Genomic DNA, 25350 nt, shown 5'->3' with positions numbered 1-25350 from the left:
TTTTTAATTTTCAACATTTTTCCACATATTACGCTATCAACAGTTTGCATGGAACTACTTTCTCCTGTACTAGTCTGTCACCATGAAGGATCAGTCCAATCCAGTCCAACCCTACAGGCTACAGCCAATAGATACACATAAGCATACGTACATATAGAAACAAGACAATAATAGCACACGAAACATAAAATTAATTGTCTATAGTGCTTTACAAATAAAACAAAAACTGCATTTGAACTTAAAAAGCCACACATTATTTTCCTTATACAAAGTTAAACTAAAATGATCTGTAATGATGAATGTCTGAACGATTATACTGCAGCTCCATTGCTTTTACGAGTTCACACAATCAGTGATGACAGAAATTAATCTGCACATACATTCACTCGGCCAAATTATTTTTGCAAGTGTGTTTATATGTCTATGTATGTGCACGTCTAAATAAATTGTGCAGCAGCCCGACATTATCATTTCTCATTCATACTTGCTAAATGAACAGTTTTGTAAGCCCTTAATTGATTCATTTGTATCAAGAACTATCGCGGCTCACAAATACAGTATAGTATTAATATGTGTGCATGCTATAAGTTACAAAGGCAGTGCTTAGACAGAGAGAGAGAAATAAATTAGCAAGTTTTACAAATCTGCATCTGTTAGCAGCAGCAGCTTGTGTTATTTACCACCAATCAGCAGAGTTTGCATGTTCATAGCTGTGGAAAACTGTAGAATTACAGAGCACAGAAGGGAGGGAAGGGCCTGGTGAGAACGAGGAACCTGCTCTGAATAATCTCCTCATTAACAGAGATTTGGCTACTTTGTTAATGATTCTAGTACTGTAGTGACCTTTTGTTTTTTTTAATCATTATGGTTTAACTAGCAGACAAATCATTTCAAAGTTGGATTAGAGTTGTTAGGAGGAAAAGAGATTTTTTTTTAATAAAATAAAAAAAATATAGATTGTCAGATATAGATCTTAGACCCTTGATTTAAAAAGTTTTGATTTAAAATCTAGCCTAGAAACTCAAATTAGGAAAAACCAGTTAAAGACATATGACAATCGAGATGACATAAACTTTATTAAGACATAAACAAAGCCTTAACACAAGTAATATTTCACTTCCTCAGACTCACACTTCCTGTTTCTCTTGGACTTGCAGTGCATCCCGACCCAAATAACACGTCAAGTATTGATGTAAACAACTTATATGCATTATTTATATTTCAGTTAAAGTTGTGTAGTTTAATTACTATGAAGCTTATTTAATATTTATATTTTAGCTAACATTATTCATTTTGTTCTAAAGCTTAATTATCACTTAGCAAGAAAGCTATCACTTGTTTATTGGTAACGTTGCCCTCTAGTGGACAGAACTTAAAACAACCACGTTAACAGTGCCACGAGCAATTCTTCTTACGCCAGTATATACAGTGTATAGGTACATATTAATAATGAGCTAAATTTGAGCACTACAAGTTTGAATATAATTTGAATATTAAGAATAATAAGGAATGAAATTCGAATTGGATCATAGAGAAAGACTGACAGCACCGTCTGACAGACAAAAAATAAGACAGTTAATGCAAGGGTCGAAATGACTGCATTATTTAAATATTACTGAAAGTGAGAGATGAAATGTTTGTCTACTCTAGCAAACGATTTTGGCTGACTGGAAATTAACACATACACACGTCGGTGAAAATACACACACACACAAATACACACACACAGTATACTCCCCACTGAGTTGGCTTCAATCCACCGACTGTCCATCTTACTGCCTCCAAGTCACATTGTTTAAGGTAGTTTCATCTTACCAACCAGACAGACAGTATAATCGCCAGACATGCTTCAAGTTTGATCAATTCAAAGTGTATTTTAACAGGATTTACAAGGCCATTTACAAACCATTTTCCAGAAAATGACACTCTGATGCCATTGTAGGCCTATATTGAACTAAATTTCTCTGAGGAGGTGTCCGCTGGATAACCCCAGGAACACAGGAGATCTCACAAACACTTCTTTCTTCTGATATCCATGCTAGGTTTCTGTGCTAACATAATAAAATAATCTGTGACAGGGTTATTCAAGTTCAGGCACTGTACAGTACAGAGTAAATTATCACAACGGCTGAGAAAAGGGACACGGTGCATATAACTGCTGCCTGGGTGTTTTCCAAGTTGCAGCTTTATGTCCATAAAATTTACATGACATCTGGACTAATGTTTATCATAGGGCAAGTGGGATACTCTAAAACAAAAACGATACTATGTTCTGTATAAGCCAAACCATCTATACACACAGAAACACACCACTGAAAATGCACCACTGATGATCCAATTTTTCCTTTCCTGGTACAGATGCCTCAACCCAAGGTATTTACAGAGTCGTGATCCAATACCATCGCTGTCTTTTTTTTTGCATTGTACTGCACTGTATTACTCACTGCATGGAACTCATTTGGATCATTTTTATGTCAGGTAAAATGAGGACAGGGATTGCTGTGGCACTAAAAACGAAGTCAGCGGCCTGAATGAATGTAACTGTATTTAATGTGAATCAGTCAAGCCATTTGGTAACTCTAGACTCAAGGCTGTAATCATTTTCAAAGGAGAATCTACTAAATACTCTCTGGTTCACACAGGTTGATACTTAAATTTGGCCAGTTAGTAGTTATTAATTGAAAAGTGTTATTAATATCTGATACCCTGAATAAAATATTAGTAAAACTCCATATCAGGCATTTCAATTGCATCGAATATTACAGCCTCCACACTGACTATAAAATGTGAACGTTTTTCTAGAAAAGTTTCAACAAAAACTGAACATGAAGGTAGGATTTACTTCAGGGCTGCTGTATTAAACTGCATTAGTTCACATGTACTCAATAAACTGACAACTGTGTGTTTCTTTTGGAGATGCATCTAAAACCACAGTAAAAATGTGTATCATCTGTTATAAATATTGATACTATGGGAGAGGGCCAACAGAAAAATGCCTTTGAAGGAAGCTTCCTAAATTCACTCATCAAAAATATAATAATTTTGCCAGACCTGGAACCAGTAGGAAGTCCTTTTAGAGGCTAATAGTAACTACAGCTGAATAAAGATGGAGTATACAGAATATAACATCTGTGCATGTGTGTGTCCAGCTGATAATAGGCTAAATAATGACTGGTACAATTAGTCATGATATAATAGAAATAGAAAGCCACTGTACTCCATGGCTAACCTGTGTTCCATTAGCCTTTCTGCATAGAGGGTTTCAGTAAATATTTTTTTGTATGTATTATGTGTATCCAGGATTACGTTATTGGATCATATATAGATGATAATGTGTTATCCCTTTACAAATGTGTTGTCCAGACTAATATTTTCAAGCAAATTGTATTCAAAAACTGACAACATGAACATTATGTAATCAAATAGATATAATATATCTTCAAATCAGATATAACAGGGTTTCCGCCAGTGTATTGCAAGCTGCTTTTTTTTTAAATGTATTTTAAGATGTACTTCTAAACTAAAATGTGTTATACAAGTAGCTTAGCTCCTTTAAGAAAGAGCTCAGTGCATAGAGAGTGTGCAGATGAGAGAAAGCGTGTGTGACGGTGAGACTGCGGCGACCAGAGCAGAGAATATGAAGTTAGCAGTATTAGCTGTGAACATTGCACTATGTGTACAGTTTAGGCTATTTGTCAGTGAATACATGCTACAATTCCACTGTGTGTACAGCTCTTTTAAAACACACATACGCATATCCTGCATACTAATATGCTCATAGAATGTGTTGTGTGTATCGGTGAACAAATAAATAGTGAGGTACAGTAAATGGATGCTTGCTGTGATCATGTGTGTGCATGCTTAAAATAAAAGAATACTTATGTTTAACACACTGATGTGTACAAATGGAGGCATGCTGTGTGTGTGTGTGTGTGTGTTTGAACAAGTATATGCAATATTAATGTCCCTGAACTAACGGCAATATCATACAAGGCAACTGTATTTCACCATCCCTGGTCTCTGTAAGAGTGTTTCTGTAATACCTACAATGTGTGAAAAATACATTAGGAATTACACTTCCAGCTACATTGAAAATGCTGATGGGAATCCGTATTTCCTGCTTACTTTTCATTTTCTTTGACATAACACTGCGAGTGGGCTTGAAAACAACATGCAAGGGAGACATTAGGGTAAATGAGAAAAAAACTATGGTGGGGGTGAGGGTGGGGTGTGGGTGGTTGTGTCGGTGGAGGTCTAAAGGTGAACTTGCACACCACGCGTATAAAAGAAGTTACCCCACATCATTTTTCAGCTGCTATGGTTGTACCATATGTTTCTATTTCATGTGGAAGTGGGTTTAAAGGTGCAGTGTGTAGACTTTAGTGGCATCTAACAGAAAGGACTTGGCAGAAATGGAATATAATATTCATAAGTATGTTTTAATTAGTATATAATCACTTGAAAATAAGAATCATTGCGTTTTCATTATCTTAGAATGAGCCCTTTATATCTACATAGAGTGCAGGTCCCCTTCCACAGAGCCTGCCATGTTGCACTGCCATGTTTCTACAGTAGCCCAGAACGGACAAACCAAACACCGGCTCTAGAGAGGGTTTGTGTTTTTTGCAAGTTTTGCGGGCCACCGTAGGTTCTCCTACACGCTTGGAAGGGGAAGGGGAGGGGGAGGGGAGGGCTATTCAGTTGGTTGCAATCTGCAACCTCACTGCTAGATGCCACTAAATCTTACACATTGGTCCTTTAAAGGATAGGTTCATACCGGCCATTAAAAGATCCCTTCCAAATGCGCTTACAATGTAAATGATGGGGGACAAAATCCACAGTCGTTGTTTTATGTAAAAATGTATTTAAACGTTTATCTGAAACTAATATGTAATGGAACAATACTGTTGTTTTAAGACAGACTCAAATTGTGAACCTATCCTTTAAGGTTCACTGAACTAGATTTCTTTGAACAAGGTGTATTTTTACTGCTTGTTCAATTCTAAAATACAAAATTTGACCAAAAGAAAAAATGGACTAAAGGTGTGACTGACAGTTCATTAATAACTGGCACCCAACAACTCCCAACCAATTTTTAAAGGGGCATCTTTTACCATGCTGTGTTATGGAAAAGCACTTGCACTGCACGGACATCACAAGCTCTGATCTTGTATTTTAGCCCACAAAGCCCCAAACACATTTCCAATTCTCTCACTCAGATCCAATTATCATCTGGTGTAGACCTGTTAGGAAAAATAAAGTGGACTAACAGTTTTCCTAAGATTTCAGTCTTTGAGTTAAGCTAAGCTAAGCTAAACATGTCATTACTGTTCTGGGCCTTACAGAGATGACGGGTAAGATGACAGACAAGTGTGCTTCCCACAATACATGTGTTCTTTTAACATGCTGTGTTTCTGTGCTTTTGTACGCTGTAGTACCTTGAGGTGTTTGGAATGAATGTTAGTGCTACAGATGTTTTGTTGCACACTGTTATATTGTCTATACTATTGTTATTTTGTACGGCATTTTTCCATCCAAGATAGACAGAAATATAGAGATACTATATACAGAGATACATACAAATTTCCTCTCAGTTGTGACATTAATACCACCTAAAATGTTCACAAATTAGAGCTCTCTCTCAAATAAATCACTATATTTCAACCATGGATTTATAAAACTGTATTTTTGACCTCTGTCTACAGCAGACCTCAAAAATCTTTTTTGTGGTTTTTTTTTTGTGCATGTGTGTGTGTGCGTGTGTGGTTTTAAAGCTAAACCCAGGCAGTCTGGGTCTCCCTACAGTAAAACACTCATCTGGGATTAGGAGCCATTTATTCATCTCAGTTCAGTAATACTATGAGAGCCTCGCTTCAGAATCCAATGAATATTTCACACTTTCATTTCATATGCAATCTCTGGTGCTCAAGAGTGTGTAATGCTGGGTATCATTCTGTACGGTTTATTTCTGTGTGTGTGTGTGTGTGTGTATGTGTGTGTCTCACTATATGTGTTTTTGGGGGGAATTATTTCATAGCACTTTATTTGATCTCAGTATTGAAATGTATATTTTGTGGTATGCATGTGCTTAAATGTTTTGATTTTATACCACAAAGGTATGTTTTGTATGTTCAAAGGACATGAACCAAAACCATTATGAGCCCTTTGTTAGTCAATGTGAGATGAGGAAGTTCAGCGGATAGTTGGGGGAAGAAATGTAAAGCAGTTGTCACACTGTACAGATACAGTATGTATCTTTAGGGATCTCTCTCACACACATTGATTTGCAATGACTATGTCTCCAGCCTCGATATAGAAACCTGCTAAACCAGCTTTAACTTTCAACCAACTATTCAAATGACTTGACGCTTATCTAGTCCTCTAGCCAAACTAATACACTGCTCCTTTTTTTTGACATCAAATCATTAGTACAATGCTTCTTCAGTCCTGTTCACAATGACAGGGAAGTACACAGGTGTCAGCCTCACCATCAGAAGAACTATACCAAACTATAGTAGAGCTGAAACTATTGTGATAATCAATTAATCGTTTAAGTAGTTTCTAAAGTGCAAAATCCAACAGTTGTATTGTTTGAGCTTCTTAATGTAAAAATTTGCTGCTTTTCTTGTCTTGACATTACAGTAAACTGAATATTTTGGACTGGTGATCAGGTCACACAAAAAAGCACACTGACTATTTTCTGATGTTGGCTGAATGTTCCATTGATGAATCAATGAAATAATAAAGAAAATAATCGTTAGATGCACCCTTCAACTACAGAAAGGTCCCAGTTAAAGCTGCACAATTTTTTTTATATTTGTAATAAATCAAATGAATATACTGCATGTAATGTAAATGGGGTCACTCGTAGCTGCAGGTCAAGGTTGCTCGAGCAGGCTGCAGTTCCCCTGAGCTCTACTGAGACTTTGAGCTCATTATTTTAGTTGTACAGCCTGCAAGTTGTTTAGTTCAATTTCACCACTCTCATCAGCCTTGTTCCTGGTCACAGCAGGCAGATGTTTTCAGCGAAAAATCTCTAATAAACCCACATTACTCTATCTACCCAACACCAAAAGGCTGACAGACAAAGTTAGTAACTAGCAAGAGAACATAGCAGGGCATTAAGAGGCAGATATTTCCATCAGTCTCCGTAGAGACCAAACCAAACTGAAGTGGCTAAACAAAACACTTACAATATCTTTTTTAACACAGATGCATAGCATATACTACAGTCTGCATACGGATCCCTTAAATGTGTTTTTTATAAGAATTGTGACAAAGATACTTACTGAATGGGGCATTTTACAGTTCGTGGACAAACTATATAATGGTGACAGTTTCTGAATGACCATAAATCTAGTTTAGCATTTCTGTATTGCAATTTCTTGTTTCTTATTGACTGGCATATACACCAAAAAGCTAATATCAGCCACTAGCTTGAATAGCATCAGTACAAACCAGGACCGGGAATCCCTCATATTAGTACATTTGGTTTTGGCTTGTATAACCAAACATCATATACAATCTTTTTTTTCCAACTAGAGATTTGTGGCTGTAAAAATGATGTAGTAGTAGTTCTCTATGCTATGCTACACTGACTGACCCTGGGAGGGACTCCATACTGTAAGACCACCACATAAAAAAGCAAAAATGACAAAAACAAGATCATAGTGGCATAGAGCGAGTTACAGTAGTCTACAGCAGGACCAGTGCATGCTGTTCTTTGAATCTCTACAAAACTATGGCAACAGCCACTCACAATAGTAATTGTAGGTCAGTTGCTAGTCTCCTGACTCTGTTATTGCCGCTGTCACTGAGTCATATGGCCGCTGGGCTGCAGCTGCGGTGTTTCATGTAACCCCTCCCACACTTTGAGACTTGAGAGCTCATCAGGGAAACTCATCCAGCAGAGAGAAAAATTTAGGCTATCTAACATATATACATATATATAATGATATAAAAATATAATGTGGGAATATTATTTCTTTACTGTAAAGATGGCCCTCATTAGTCACATTTCTCATGCAAGATTATAAACATTTTCCATTTTGCTGTAGCTGGTCTCCTGCTAATATCATGTTTAAAAGATCCCAATACTTTGAAGCATATGAATGATTATTTTGACATGAATAGAGCAAGCTTGGGTCCTGGCTAGAGTGAGAGGGAAAGATCATTTCACTTGTTCCCCAAAAGGTTCTTACAGCCCTGAGAGAAACTGTCAACTAATGCAACTTTGTTCTTAATTGGTTCAGGGAATCTCCAACAAATCCTGGAGTATTTATACATCCTTAAAGGGATACAGTATAAGCCAGGGACAGAGAAATACACTGTGCGTACATTACACTTTCTAGCCAGTAGGTTCTTCAACTTTTTCAGGCTGTGACCTAAATGAAAAATTCAGTTCACCATAGGATACAGGCTCATTAAAACATGTTGATACTGTTTTAATGTGCAGATCCACCAAGAGAAGGCTCAAGATTCATTTAAGGTCCTAAGCCGTGGTTCAAAAAGCCCATAATCTAGGCCATTTATCACATTCTAATAATGCCAGAGTCTATGAGAGAGTATGAAAAAAACCTCGACTTTCCAAAGGGGAAAATGAAAGATGACACATTCCTCAGGGGAAAAATAAGAAAAATGGGGAATATATGGATTAAGTTTGCAACGTCTCTAAAAGTGAATTGCTAATGACACTGCTTAATGCTTAAGGCAAGTTAAAACCTTTTCCCTTTGAATTTTGCTTGTGAGGCAATATTCTATCTAAGGGAGTGGCTTACAGGCCACTGCAGTTCAATACTCTATTGTGTGAACAGAGTCACACACGCACACGAAATGCAAGGCACAGATACCCACTCAAACATTGTACCAGTATATATATCCTTGTGCATATACACAGTGTTATGTGAGTAATTAATAGGTATAAATCAAAAGGATTATACGCATTATATGAGAGGCATCAAAAGGATTCAAGAAATAAAGAGGGTTGACTTAAACACAGTGATTTTTTAGCTCTCTGTAGAGAACAGGATCTGCATGGCACTCCTTTCTCTTCTTTGTGGACTATCTTGCTGCATATTTGGTTAGTCACATGCATGTTTGTGTATTCTTCTTAGTAGTGGTCACGCAGGAAACAGGCCATTTTAATTAAAGGCTATTAAAGTCTAACCTCACATATGTTAGTGAGCATGTTTACATGGTCGTTTGTGGTCAGCTTTAAGTCACATAAAACAACAAAACTCCTTGTTGACTTTGTTTTATACTTAAGAAAGTAAAATTAAAAGAAAGTAAAAATATCCCTTTAATTACAAAACCAGAACAAAAGCAGGAGCAGGAACAAAGCAACAGATACACCAGCAAGTTCTTACCTTGTCCTTGTCTTCTACCAGATCACTGAGTATATCATCAGGGTCCAAAATTCCCCCATCACAGTATTCAACATGGTGAGTCCGAACCAGGAAGTCCCCTTCCTACAGCACAAAAACAAAAAACAATGTGAAGAGAACGACATACTATCACTGCGGACCCCTCTCCCCACTTTATTTATATACACCTACCACATCTCTAAGTCTGTTTCTTTACATGGTGACTGCTAATGTAAAATGTCTAGACCACACATTATCATCTGATTAAATCAAGCCAGAAATACATAAGCTTCAATAGTACATTTTAAAAAATGTAATTTATGAAACTGAAAATGTGAAAATATAATTTTCTCTATCATTTTCTACCATATGAAAATTACAATTGAAAAAATATTTGTGCACCCCAACAGAATTTTTAATGACCTGTTTTAACTCAAATTCAGTTTCCAGATACTTTTTCCTGAAACACAGGCACTGGAAACCAGTAATTCATTACTTTCCATATTAACTGTTGATATGGAAAGGTTAGTAATTCATTGTTGATGGTGTAACTAATTAATAGTCAATATTAACATTTTAGTAAATTTCAGTAATAAGGACAATGTTCAGACTGGTGGAAGCCTCAAACCTCCCCTCACCAACGTGACTTCTGTTCACTTTTTAGTCTTTTCACCTTTATAAATCTTGTATGTTAAAATTGACAAACAGTAAGGCATCTTACTTGCTCAGTCTGACGCATTCTTTGATGTAAAACAAAATACTGGATATGGGTATAATACATCAAACGCAAACAATGGAGAGAGGCAGTTTAATCTGGCAGCAGGTGCAGAGGCAGCGCAGGTGAAGGATAGTTTAGAAAATCTCTGATGGTTTGAATTTTTTGCACTTTTATTTACACCTACTGTGCTACATGGTAAACAAAAGATCAAAAACTCTCTTTTCAAAGTGCTAAAATTAATTGGGTTTTGATTTAATATACAGGATAATTAAAATCTTGAATTGAAATCTTGATTTTTCTTTTCTTCAACATTATCATATAGAACAATAACAGGATGAAACCAAAGCTCGCAGCAACCATAATGGCTTTCTCTACTGATCACCTGCCTGCTCCTCATTTACATAGAACCAATCACAATGTTTGTTTACACTAACTTCCAGGTAGAAAACTCCTGCCTCACATATATACAATTTAATGGCATGGAGCAAACAGGGGCGAGGAACAACCGAGATATACTCTCAACTGTAGAGAAAATGGTTAAGTCTTGTTGTGTATGGGGTTGCCGGGTAACGAGAAAGAGCGAAGAACGGTTCAGGTTTTTCAGTGTGTGTGTGAGTCTGTGCATTTGTAACTTGTCCCACAGTCTCAGAGTTTAATCCACTCAGTAAAGAGTCCGTTTTGTTTTCCCCACAACCCTGAATCAGTTCAGTTTAATCCAGTTTCACAAATGTAAAAAGAAAGACAACTCAAATTCCACTCCAGGTTTTACTGATCCCCACAAAACAAAGCAACACAGTACATAAAATAAAATAAGTACAGCAGAAACATCAGAAAAGGTCAGACCATAACTATTAAACGTTACAGTTACAGCTGAAAACGACAGAAATAAACAAGTCTTCTGATTTTACATATCTGCGCAATTCAAATCAACCGCCAGTTGTCTACCCGGAAGTGACTGTCGCTGTTAAGCACAACGTCACAGTGATTCGGTCTGTGCTCAACTCCCCCCTCTCCACTCCTCCCACCTCTGCCCTCTCCACCGTTTCTTTCCTCTTCACATCTTCCACATCTTTCCCTAGGTACAGATTACAACTCCAGCCCTTTCTCTCTCATTCCTCGCTCCCCTTTCTCCGCTGTGTTGGGTCCGTGATTAATGACACCGACACTGCACCGGACAGCTGACTACATAGAGCTGCTTGTTGAACAACATATTGAGACAACACACAGGCACACACACACACACAGGTACATATATAAAAGCACACATATCCTAAGGAAATGTACGAGTCAAAATGTTACAGGGTGGTGCTCTATTAAGTCACTGTTTCAGGGTCAAGTGCTTGTCAATGCTTTTCGAAAAACTGCCATCAGTGGAAACCAGGAGAGTGAGATAGAGCGAGGCCATCTGTGTCCATCTGGATATCACTGCAAGTCTCAATGTCAACACCAGTTCCTACACAAAACATTGCTTTTGTCAATAAATTACTTACTTCCATTTTTTAAATTATTTTATAGTGTGAAATAGTTGTTTTTTTGGTTAAATGATATGTCTGCCTTTCTGATGTGTTTTAGTTACAACAACTCAAACAAACAGCAGCAGAAGTTCATTTAGTTTTTAATACCCAAGTGTGATTTACTATCCAGATATTTTGAAGCTGATTGGCTTAGTGGTGTCTCATAGGAGCACTAGTCATGTGATTACACAGTCAAAAGCTTGGACACACTTTCTCATTCAAGGAAATGAGAGGGTGCGTCCAAGCTTTTGACTAGTACTGTATCTGACCTTATTCTTTCACACAGAAGACATTCTAAAATACATCTAGTAAGTATGGCTTGGGGTAAGTATGATGACATACTGTATGTTCAGCAGAAACTCTGTTTACATAATACTTCATTGGAGTAATATGCTGCCTGTGTAACTGATCTTGACTTTGGTCATTCTTCACTGTCATCTGGTACCAGCTGATACATGCAAGTATCTTACAAACATTGTTGTGTTTGCTTACTAAAATAAAAGCATTTATCCCATGTAAAATATGACCTGTGTTCTAAAAGAAACATCTATTTTTTTTCCTGTTGTGTCACCAAACAAGAGATTTCAATGGATTTCGACCAAAACTGTTACACAAGACTTTGACACTGTGGCTGTTTACACTGCGCAAATTGTCTCTCTCTGTCTCCCTCCCTTCCTGCTGGAATTCATTGTGTGACTACGTTGTAACACTGGCTTGGCTCACACCCAGGCCAGATGTATGAGAGAGAGAGAGAGAGAGAGAGAGAGAGAGAGAGAGAGACTTTCAAACAATGTGTTTGCATTGTTTTATTTAGTTTATTTTCCTTGAGCACTATCAGTCAGGATTCTGGGCTATATTAAATCTGGGACAAGACATGTGAATGTTTTTATGATTACTAAGGAAAATTTCAGAGCCAAAGTTTTAAGGAAATAATTGTGTATGTTTTGTAACCTTGGCTATGCACTCAGTTTCACTGAGCCCAGTGTTTGTAAAACCACTTGGGCTTCAGAATGGGCTCCACTAGTTTTAAGTTTTGTATATAATGGTTTAAAGGATGGGTTCACAATTTTTAAGCCCAAATGAACACTGAAACCGCTTTTTCTTGCCATAATCATTCCTCCTGTACATACTGACCATTAGAAGATCCCTGCATAACGCACTTATGATGTAAGTGAAGGGGGACAAAATCCACAGTCCTCCGTCTATGTGAAAATGGTCAGACTGAGCAACAATGTATTTAAAAGTTTATCTGAAGCTAATATCAAGCCTCAGCCGTCCAAATTAGTCAAATCAAGTAGATATCTTTCAACGTCTTTTTAGTTCCAAAGTCCGTCTTTTTGTTACTATACTTCCACTGCAGCTCAACCGGGAAAAACTGTCCAAGGAAACACAAAGAGGGAATTTGGTGCTAAAAAATACTGTAAATGTGAGAGATATCCACTTGATATGACTAAATCAGGTTCACTGTCTCTCCTCTGCTCCGCTGCGTGCAGCACGCGTACACGGAGGGCTCAGGTCTGCCGCAGTGAACCACAGACATCATAATATGAAGCTATTTATTCATTAAATTTACAGAAAATATGCTATATCGTGACATGTATCATTATCGGGACATAAAATTGCCTATATCGGGATATGAGATTTTGGTCCTAATTCCACATGAAACATGATAAACCTCACTATTCCTTACATTCTTTTTACATAACAAGACTAAAGTGTTGAGATTTTCATAGGTTTGCTTATAGTCCACTATTACATTCCAGTGTAAAATGAGCTCACAGGTACCAGCATAACTTCTGCTATGCAAACAAAGCCTACTCTGGTCATCATGTCCACATTAATCCTCCCAAGGGAGCCCTGGGGCAAAAGTGAGCTTTAGGTCCCTACTGAACCCAAGTACAACACACACAACATGTCCCTTATTATTTCAGTTAATATTGTGCTTTAGTAGTGCATACTCACAAACAAATTAGCAATTCATCTAATTAAACCATATGACACACAGTAAACCTGGAGCTTTTAAGGACCCTGAGGATCTGGAGCCTCGGGGGACTTGCCCGCTTTGCATGGTTAGTAATCTAGCACTCTCTACAGTTTAATGTTTTATTGGGCTGTAGTGCTGTATATCACAAACTACTGTATCTAAGCCAGAATGCCTTCTTGGTTTTCTTCTTGTATTTTCTGCAGCACCATCACATTAATTATTTTTAATCAATAACCGTACTAGTCATTTATCAAGCAAAAACACAACAATTCGCAGGTCACACCACACAAATCACAAGGACTGAGGTGCTTGCTTTTCTCCATTTTATATAAATATAATTTGAACACTTTGAGGATTTGGCTGTTGGTCAGACTGAACAAGCAATTTTTTCTCTGAAACTTGTGACAGGCATATTTTCAATACAATTTTAGAGCTGCAGCAATTAGCTGATTAATTAATTAGCTGATCAACAGAAAATGAATCAGCAACTACTTCGATAATCAAATAATCATTTCAGTCATTTTTTTAAGCAAAGATTTCAAACATTTATTGGTTTTAACTTCTCGAATGTGAGGATTTGGATCTTTTCTGGGTCAAATATAATAGTAAACTGCATATATTTTAAATATGAACTTTTTATCAGACAAAACAATTCATCTTTTAATCAAGAAAATAATCAGCAGATTAATTAATAAAGTAAATAATTGTCGATTGCAACCCTAAAAATTTTCTAAATGAAAATAAATGAATAATTTACCAATAAAAATGATCATAGATTAATGAATCATAAAGAATACAGCCAGTTGCAATACTGCTTTCTGTGACCAGTAGAATTTAAAACTAGACTAGACTATCCATTTAACTGCCAGATAACGGCACCTCCCTATGAGCACAACTTCCTGGAACACACTGGAAAATCACATCACTACTGTCTGACTATTTGACCACTCAGCCAGGACACAAGACTCACAATCAATATGTTTTAATTGCATCAGGGGAAAAAAATAGCAGGAAATGTTTCGATATAAAGTTTTTGCACAAACACCAACATCCAACAATGTCATTGCTTAGGCCTGCTGTTGTTTTTAGGTCAACAACCCCCTCTTCATTTTTGTTACAGTGAGGAAGCCATACAGCTAAAAACACAAGAGATAAAGAGGTAGAGAGATAAGAGCTGTGAGTACACTAATCTTATCTGAAATTGAGGAGGAGTGAGTGGATTTTGTTGCATATTTCTTGTGAACTACAGAAATCCTGTACCTCTGAGTCTCAGATATTGGAGAATTAGAGATAAGAGCTGTAAACACACAGATCTAATTTGAAAATCAGGGGGATTAGCACTTAATACAGTGTTTTGCCTGATACTATTACAGATAATTTTGGGCGGTTTTTGGTATTTGACTCTGAGGAATCTAAAAACGATTATCAGGTTGTAGTGAAATCCCACCACAGTTACACCATTATGTAGATCATTCTGTTTTTTATCAGGTATGTGTTATCCCCCCCCCCACCATCCCCCAATTCTTTATCTCCAGTTACAGTGAACCTTTGTAGTCTGTCAGTTGACGCAAAGGTTTGGTATGTATGCTGTTGTTAAAAGTGAAGGCAGTGCAAAGAGGAGGATTTGCAAAGCAAAACTGTGGTCCAGGGTTCACTTTAAGCAAACTCCTGCTCTCCACACAAAATGTGAAAGGCATCCACTCGACAAACGTACGGCTGAACGCTACAATAATTTGAATCTGAGGCGGCTTACATCACAATTCCAATAGAAAAAGAAAACTAGGTTTCCAATGTTTGGGTCCTAGAGGGGTCTGGAATAATCACAATATAGTCGAGCAGGTCAGGTATGTCAAGTATGCAGTATTAACACCGGAGCCGTTCTAAGCTGTCTTAACTAACACAGTTGTATAGAGACAGCGAGCACTGTTGCAGCACCCGAAACTATGGAAAAATAAAATCTGAGTTTAACTGTCCGTTGACCCATCTCATGACCCGGTTGTGACAAAGCTTGTGAAAAGCAAAGCAAGGAAATTGCTGGTGGAAATGTCATTGTATCCCTTACTCACAATGTTAACATTTCATCAGAAACTCCACATTTCAGCTATACTCAAGGTAAATGGTAAATGGACTGCACTTACATATCACCTTTCTAGTCTTCCGACCACTCAAAGTACTTTTACACTACAGGCCACATTCACCCACTCACACACATATTCATATGCTGATGGCAGAGGCTGCTATGCAAGGTGCCAAACCTGCTGATCAGGAGGATCTAATCATTCACACAGCAATTACGGGTTCAGTATCTTGTCAAAGGAGTAGCCAGGAATCGAACTGGACTGGAGGAGCCGGGAATCAACGTCCTCTACCTCCTGAGCCACAGCCGCCCTCAAGATGATTCTTCGCTCGTCTAATTAGTCAAATTTTGGTGTGTTTTGAATGTTCAATATCATATTTTCAGGAGCATCTTAACTACTAGATAGGAGTCATAAAAACTGAGGTGTTAATGATCTGCTTACAAGTGCATTCATCCTTAGATAATAATGGTCTGGCAGTGGAAAACAACCTTTCCTAACTTGGAGAATAGAATAGAATAGAATGGAATGGAATGGAATGGAACTGAACAGAACAGAACAGAACAGAACGGAACGGAACGGAACAGACGTCGAGCTCGATCAACACATTCCTGCAGTGTCTCTGCAGAGAAGGCGGCACGCGTCTCCTCCCTGCCCCTCCCTCTCAGAAACGATTGCCTGCCTGTGCTCTGGCATGGGGCCAGAATGTTTTACAATTTTATCAGCTTGTTTGGCCACGCCTCATCAGCTTTCCTCCTCTGGCTAATGAAACTGCAGCGCACACCCACATAGGCGGGAACCCTTTCATACACATCCTCCTTACAATCTACTGTACGTGCAAATGTAATAAATACACCTGAATAGACACACCATTAGCCCATAAAAGCAAGGCGAGTTTGTTTCTTTACTTGTGGCCATATTTGGACCACACACTTCAATCACCAGTACTGTGTTATAGAGTCTATAATATACATGTAGTTCATACATATTTGAAAAAGGCAAGTCAACAACCTTTCACAGTTTGATACTCCACAGAATACAGCCTACTTCTTAGCAGAGACTAAAGCTGAAATCACATAAACAGGCATCCATAAACACACAGCTGCACGCGTTTCTATTTGGCCAAAGGTAATTAAGATGTCTGTCAACAGGCTGATGACTTCCTGACAACTCCCCAGGAAAACAGCCTCCGCTTTCCTTCCACCCCCTCCTTTTTCTCCGGCCACTTCGCCTCGCTATCTCAGCTATCGCCCTTTTACATTCATCATCTTTGTTCTTATTTCATCAAAAGGTTTATTCATTTCCTCCCTGCTGCCTCTCTACAATAACCTTGTGTATTACGGTTCTATTTTTTCTTTGATGCTACTTTCATTCTCCTTTTTCCCCCCTCCTAACACAATTTACACTTAGCCTCCATGTTCATCCATCAAGAGTGATAGCTCTATATTTCTGCTCCTTGGTTTTATAACAAATAATTATACATTATGGTGCACTGAGTGCGGCACTTAGCTATCTCATGTAAGAGAGGTGGATGACAACTTCATTATTGTCACACTAACTGAGTGACAGGTGACTGACAAAGACACACTTCTCACTTCGACAGTACACCATGGACCCTCGGGTTGACATATATTATAGGGATGTCAGAGGATCAAGGTGTACTTCAGTAGATTGGTACCGGCTATATTGAATACTGAGCCCTGAAATTCCATTTCTTTCTGTACTTTATTCCATCGTGATGCCAGTTGTTTTATACTTTGTGCAGTAAATGGATACAGAGTGTGACAATTGTCTTAGTCTGTTTATGTTGTTTGTATTTATTGTTGTAACAATAATTATGCTGATGCAGGTTATTTGGTAATGCAGAGCTATGCGATTGTCACAGATAGCTTACATAAAATGGACTGTGCGCACTGTTTTAGGGCAACTTATCTTAAAGGGACTCAGTATTATAAGATAATATTACATATCAAATGACTCAGATCAGGCTAAGGCACAAAAAATATGAACCAATAACATGGCAATAAGGGTATATTCCTTGTGTTTCTATCCATCTTGAGGCCTTCGTTTTGAGTTCTGACTCGAATAAGTTATCTCCACTAAACTATGTCTTCACAACTAAGAATCAGTCAAAAACAGGTTAGCCAAACTCAAGACTGTGTACATTAATTAGTGAAATGAAAGCTAAGTCACTGAAAAGAGCTTAGAAGATGGTTTTCAATAGAAAAGTGGAACAAAAAGTCTGGTGTCTCCTACATACAAACACATCAGCGCTCTGCTATCACCTGTCACGTTCTAATCTCTTTTGTCTCTCCTATCCCCCTTTCGGTTCCATACTGAACAACACAAAAGGGTATACAAATTCTGATAATTAGGCTGTGATGATGTTAAACTTAAAGAAAAAAAAAAAAAGCAATGCAACTAAAACACAAAACAAATCCTCTTTGAAATGTAACTTAAGACCAAACCTCAAGGATCCCCGGCTCTTTTCAAGATAACTAAAAAAAAGTAGCTTTAATACTTATTCTAAGCGTTAGCTCCTCTTAAGCACAGCTGTGGGAACTGGTAACAAAGCAGCTGATAAATGGGACTGCTGGTGACAGTTAGCTACAGTGGATGCGTGCGAAAAAATGTTTTCGAACAAGCAAAATACTCTCTTAAGTAGGATGAAGCAGATAAAGAAGGAATGGAGGAAGGGGTACAGGGAGAGACAGGCAGAAAGCGGTCTCTGTGACAATTTAAAAACATGATTTCCTTAGCACTGGGAGGGATTAGGAAGTGGACTGCTTTACAACGCACACACACTCACATATCCTAGCTTTCTAAACACATTAACAGCCATAATTACCCAGCTACAACAGATTAGTGTTGAAGGGAAATGACTGAGTGATGGAAAGAGAGCAAAGGAAGCATGGAAAAATACACAGAGAGAAACAAATACCGAGAAGAGGGGATGAGATGTAGCAATTAAGGAAACTATTCCCTATCTCATGGAGGAGGAATGACAGGAGGAGGAGGAAAAATGCAAGGAGGAGGCAGTCAAAGGAGGAGAAAAGAGAGTATGAAAAGGAGGAACGCAAACAAAAGGAGAATATTTAAAATGGCAAACAGCAAACAAGGAGAACAGAAAGAGGTCAAAACTATCAAAAAGTAGGAAGAATGACAGACTAAGGGGAAGTAAAAAGTGAAATTACAAAAAGGGGAATGTGAGGGTAGTGAGAGGAGGAGAGATTGTGAAGTGCTGACAAAGCTATGGGAGAGAGTAAGCAGAGAGAAAGAAAACAAGAGGAAGAAGAGAAGAGAAAGAAGAAGAGGAGGCCAAAACACACACACACTGTGCATGTGCTTAACAAGGCATTTCATTCACACAGACAGGAAACTAAGCATTTAAACACTCGGAGACCTAATCAATAAAGCAGGGTGGTGCATCATTACACTTCAAAGCTGCAGGAAAACACACCTGGAGCACTCACTCTGTGTCTCAGTGAACATTAATAACACCTGAAATGTGTCTGTTCTCGTGTTAGGCCAGAGATAAAGTACACTGCAACATGGCGTGTATTAAATTGTCATTTTTCAAGTCGAGCTGAAGTTAAAATTATTTTTTTGCAAGGAAATCAGTATGGTGTTTGTTCTGATTTGTGAAAATTGTAATTAGTTAGCCTAGTTTGCTGTTTTGACTTGGATGTGTCCTCCCAAATGTGTGCTAGTGGATGATAGCCACCACTATCAGCACTCGTTGAGGTAATTCAGAAAAACTGACACCATCATATAGTTTGTGCCCAAAAGACCACTGATAAGTTGATTTTTCAACTGTAAAATCTCTATACTCTGTATGTATCTTGGTCACAATAAAACAAAGACACACATCTAAGGGATCCATATCAGAACTGTTTGTGTTATGTGTAAAAAAAAAAATAAAAAAATACTATCAGCTATCACGTTTCGATTTAGATTCTTGGTGTCAGATTTGATTCAGAATTGATTCTTGAGGCAAAACTAGTTCTCAGTTTAATGAAAAGAAAAAGGGGTACTATATTTAGTCTCTTATTCCGGTATATTGTGTGCCAAACCATTCACTGGTGTCCTTAGTCCACTGGAATGTAATATAAAACATAACAGACAGTTAACATAATCTTGATGAAGATCACTGTCAGCGGAGAAAAGTGTGCAAGCATGCACATCTTTTTTTCATTTTAAAAAGTTAACTGCATTCATTTGGAAGCATCTTACAGCCTTCTGCCTGCATGAGAATAATGAAACCTAGCCTGCTAGCTGACGTTAGCGGTGTTTGGTTGTTCATTCAACAAGCTAAGCTGCGGGACAAGACGTGTGCTCATGTTTGCAAGTTATCATCAAGTTTTGATGATGTGGACACAGGCTATTGTTTCATTCACTACTATTTGTAAAGGAAGAAGGTATCCTGCCTCATATTGCACTTTTATTTACCAATTGATTATTGAATATTTGATATATTTTATGGTTTTATTCAAACATTGGACATCTTGAATGTTGTTTTCATTTAACACCATGGGCAAACGTCCCTTGTTTTAAGTGTTTTACTGAATAAATGGAAAGCCAAGTTTTTTTTTTGCTGATCCAATCCATGAATTCAAAACCACGATATGATCCGAACCGTGTGTTTTGTGATCCTTTGCATCCCTACTGTATACACCTAGGATCTCGTGCTGTTAGTTTAAGTTTAGACACTTTTAAATGTAGACTATTCATCTCAGCTTCTAGGCGGAACAGGGTTATCTCACAAAAGAAGAATAAAGGGTAAAGGAGGAAGTGTTCAAAGAGAAGCAGGGTACAAATGAAAGGGAAGCAAGGGCTGTGTGGAAGGTGAAGAGGAGATGTACTTGTGAGAAGAAAAGGATGATAAATAGGATGAAGGGGGGGGGGGGGGCATAACACACAGAAGCACTGAGTGGGGAGGGGTGATATATGGGTAGATGAAAGCAGATTAAGAGGCAAAAAAGGTAGAGAGAGCAAGAAAATGAAGAGGGTAGGAAAAAAGGAGTGCATCTCCAAGTGCCGTCTCTGTATCTGTCTCACAGAAATACGAACACACACGGCTTCAACATCTCTCTCTCTCAATCACAACTGAGGCCATCTATCTACAGGACTGGTGTGCTCTTTGAATAATGGAGCCAATATGAAGTGAGTCACTGAGAAGATTTGGTCGTCTGATGGGGGTCACGGGGTTCCTGCCCCGAGAGCAGCACAGGGAATCAACAGCAGTCACAAAGGAATCACAAGAGGGAGTCATTTGCATTTTACACTCACAACTAAAGTGGAAACGAGTCACGCCTGCTCCTGTCTGGACCATCACAATTCATATCAGATATGCTTTTTAATTTTTTATACAGCAATTATGGAGAACTGGACCTCTATGGCTTTGTCTAATTTCCCAAGACTTTGGGATGTGGAAATCACATGGACCTTTTATGATATAAAAATGACAGAGCTTTCAATAATTCTTCTATGGCTTCGGGGAAAAACCTCAAATGTTATGAAAGTGCTGTTTCATAAAAACTTATCTCGCCTCTTTTACAAGTCTTTCAGGAGTTCATGAAAATCTGAACACATTATTACAAAACTTCTGACAATGAATAATGTAGCTAACCGGTGGCTCAAATGTCAAAGAGCCTCAAAAAGAGAGAGATAAAATTACTTTTTACATTTTTTTGTTGATACTCTTGAGCTAGTTGGACTACTTAGCATAAATTAACATGAAATGTTATTCCGCACTTACGGTGTTACCTCTTAGAAAGTTTAACAAATGAGCAGCAACTACATGAAAAAACCATCCATCATAACAGCCTCTTAAGGTGACGTACAAGGTGACTACATTTTTAGAGTGTCAGTGGAAAGTTACTTACAGCCGGATAAGAAAAGCCATTACCAGAGCTCGGTGTATTTTAAATTACCACGAAAAACACATCCATGGAAGCAAGCATCAAAAACCGCGATGTACACATTCAAAGCAAGTATTATTTTGTACCAGACATCCAGTATTGTACTGGTTCTGGCTCGTAAAATGTCGAAAGTCCTTGCTGGATACATAAAAAAATGTGTGCATTTATTCAAAAACAGGCATCTTTGGGAAAGCTATATTCAAACATTGGGCTAATACGCTGCATGTGTCTAGAGCTGCGACAATTAGTCAATAAATCGATTAGTCGAACAACAGAAAATTAAGCTGCAACTATTTTGATAATCAAATAATCGTGTTAGTAATTTTTCTAAGCAAAATAACCAAATATTCAGTTGTTTCAGGCTCTCAAATGTGAATTTGAAGCTTTTCTGTGTCATTTATGTAAACTGAATATCTTTGAATTTTGGACTGTTGATCAGACAAAAAGAGACATTTGAAGACGTTGCATTTAAGCTTGAGAAATTACAACGGGCATTTTCTCTGTTGTCTGACATTTTATAGACAAAAAGATTAATCCATTAGTCGAGAAAATTATCAGTAGATTAATCAATAATGAAAATAATCATAAGCTGCAGCCCTACACTGATGGAAAGTGACTACGTACATTTACTCAAGTACTGTATTTAAGTACAATTTTGAGGTACTCGGATTTTACTGCTTTATACTTCCAATCCACTACATTTTGGAGGGAAATATTGTACTTTCTACTCCATTTACATTTATTTGAGAGCTTTAGTTACTTTTCAGATGAAGATTTGACACAATGGAGAATATGATAAGCTTATAGAAACACATTCTTGAAGATGAAACCAGTGGTTTACAACCTTTTTGGCTTTTGATTTTCTTACATAAAGCAGTGTGTAGTCGGGGTCACATTTCACATGTCTATGAGTTGTTAACAGCTCCACCAAATAGTGATTTTTCCCTCTAAACTTCTCACATGGTTTCATTTCAATAAATGTTCAAATGATCCTACGTTTCACCGGAAATCAAAGATTAGAGAAAGAGTCCAAAAACTGAAAACAGATTTGTGTATCAGAACTTTGTTTTTTCTTCTTTCTTCTCCCATTAATCATCTCACGACCCCTCAGATTTATCTGGTGACCTTTTGGATGGGCCCGACCCCTAGGTTGGGAACCACTGGACTTAACTAGCTAACTGTATATAAAGTAATCCAAACTAGCTCCACCTGCAGCAGCTACAACAGTAACATGCTGCTTACACACTGATGCTTCAGTGTTAATAATCTAATGATGTCATATATAATAATATATCAGTCAGAGGGATGAAATGAGTATCTTTAATACTTTAAGTACATTTTGCTGCTAATACTTTTACTTAAGTGGGATTTTCATGCCGGACATTTACTTGAAATGGAGTATTTTTACATTGCTGTATTGGTACTTTTACTTAAGTAAAGGATCTGAATACTTCTTCCACTACTGCAGTACTGTATGTCTCTATTGTGTTGGGGAAAGTATATGCATTTTGGAGCCTAACTGTGATTGCTCAGTAGCTGCTGGTAGATGTCAAACTGAACGGTACCTGTTCCAGCAGTTTTCTGTATCTCTGCGTGGCTTGCTGGATGAGGTCCCTCACAGTCCACCCTTCCTTACAGGGCACAACCACACCTGTCTGCCCAAATGTCACCGTCACCTTCATTATAGAGCTTTTCACTTCATCCAAGACGCAGACGTTCTGGTTGAGGGTGATGAACAACTGCAGCAGCGATGCAGAGATGCTCCAGGTTGTAGAATGGGCCTCTGAAAAGTCCTGATGAAGGCCCAAATACAGAAGGAGGGAAAGAAATAATGGGAGAAAAAGGACTTAGGACTTAAAGTGAGTGGCTTGAGAGTGAAATCCAAAGAAAATTCACATCCTTCAAATGTCACACAGCTTGTCAAAGTGGTCCACAGTCAAAAGTGATGCTTAACAAGACAGTGAGATGTGTTTACTGTCTGTTTACCAACTTTTACAGCCACAATTTGAGGTGATACATAGTACAGCCAGCTATAATATTACTTTCTCAAACTGCGGTTATCAGGGTTTCCTTTCTCATCCCTTCACATCTCCTCTTTGTAGCATCCAACAAGTGTTGATATTCTCCAGTCGGTCCATGCATGTGTTGTTCACTCGTTTATAGACACGTTAAAAGCAGCCCAGCCTTTTTATGACGGGTTTGAGTGCGCTGCTGGTAAACGAAACAAGTCTGTGTCCTGTCATGTCTCACTGTGAGTTAGTTATGTGCTGAACTTCAGCTGACACAAGGCTAAAGCTGTCTGTCAGCTAGCTGCACTTGGCTAAAAGTGATTAGCTTGACAACGTTACTGTAAGATAACAAGCCGAGGATGAAAGCATTCAGTTTGCGACACCGTATTAGAAAACCCCCTCACTTTGTCCACCACACCTGTGTTAAGTTACTGCTAGTTCTCACAAGTGAGGTAAGTCTATAAAAAACTTCCTAAGCTAGCTAACGTTAGCCACCTTAGCTGAACTTTGGAGGGAGGTGATGCAGTCGCTCGGGCATCATTCCGCAAGTTTTCCCTCTCGGAAGTTTCCTTTTTTCCAAGCGGTCAGTAGCATCCACTTCATCATCGACAGCCACGGTAAGTAAAACGTAGCCGTCTTTTCACATTCAGGTCAAACTGGGAACGATGTGAAGCTGTAAACAGACCACTGCACTGTCTGTATGTGTGCGTGTGTGTTGTTGGGAAAAGTTTTGAGATTCCTCCACTGCCGTCCGCTCCTGGCCAGCTCCTCCTGACCAGCTCCTCCACCGCTGGTTGCTGTCACTTTTCTTAAAGAGAAAGTGCTCCCATTACTGCCAGAGTGGAAGAAATAACCTGGAATAAGTTTTATATCCCTAACAAAGTCAGAAAGGTTCATTTCAAAACTTTATATGAGATGTATCCAGTGAATTGTATAATCTCCGGATGGACATGATAATGAAACAACTATCCATTTATTCCTCTTGGTCTGATTTTCTCATGTTTTCGATACCACTAATGTTACTCACTGTTTTAAACTTGAAGATCTCCCCACAGATGCATTAATACATATACAAATACTCTGCTTGGAACAATAATGTGTAACTGATATGGTTTTTCCACAAAAATAAGTTTAATTACCACCTTAAAATCCTTAAAATCACTGTGGGAAATATGGGGGGGGGGGGGGTCTAGGGGGATCTGGGTCCCCTTAATTGATAGCTTGGACCCTCTGTAAAGCTCAAAATGAAATTTTAGGGGGGTCTCAACAATGGTTCTAATTATTTTCTATTTATCTACACATTAAATTTTATTTTTATGTAACCATCATAATCTTTGATCGTTCCTAATAAAAATATATTGCAGTCAAAGCATTTGCAGCATTTGAATGCAATTTGCTAGGCCTCTGCATATTTAAAACATCCAATAAAGAAACGTGAAATGTGATCATCAACTAGGCTAATTCTTACTATATACAAAATCAAAGTCCTTTCATTTATCTCCAAATAAAAATTTAAAAAGTCCTAAAACAGTCCTTCTACCACAGAACACAAAAACGCAACCACACTCGTTCTTGTGTATGGCACCCCCACCCCTGCGTTGTCATGTATAATAGATATTTATATACTAAATTTTGTTATTAGCACTCCTGATTTGTGTTGTGTACTTGTTTTGTGCCTGATGTAATATGTACAATTTTTTGTTTCATAAAGTTTTGTATTAAAAAGGAAATAGAGAGAAAGATTATTGAGGAAATAACTCTAATGGA

General features: G+C 38.0%; 1 protein-coding gene across 5 annotated transcripts in view; it reads right to left on the bottom strand.

Moving 5' to 3' along the window:
- The window catches only part of pard3bb (par-3 family cell polarity regulator beta b), a 228620-nt gene extending 204215 nt beyond the window's left edge, over positions 1-24405 (bottom strand). Inside the window, exons 1-3 of one of the 5 annotated variants that reach the window (XM_044365206.1) lie at positions 23617-24405; positions 23140-23367; positions 9366-9467 (exon numbers count right to left, since the gene is read on the bottom strand). In XM_044365206.1, coding sequence (XP_044221141.1) covers positions 9366-9467; positions 23140-23256 — 219 coding nt within the window. In that variant the 5' untranslated portion in view covers positions 23257-23367; positions 23617-24405. The remainder of the gene's footprint in view (positions 1-9365; positions 9468-23139; positions 23368-23616) is intronic. The other 4 variants (XM_044365207.1, XM_044365205.1, XM_044365208.1 and 1 more) reach the window with 4 other exon arrangements.
- Positions 24406-25350: the final 945 nt, after the last annotated feature.

Source organism: Thunnus albacares, chromosome 11 (assembly GCF_914725855.1).
Source record: "Thunnus albacares chromosome 11, fThuAlb1.1, whole genome shotgun sequence".
Lineage (NCBI taxonomy): Eukaryota > Metazoa > Chordata > Actinopteri > Scombriformes > Scombridae > Thunnus > Thunnus albacares.
Note: the sequence above shows the minus strand (reverse complement) of the source record. Positions and strands in the feature narration are given on the sequence as shown.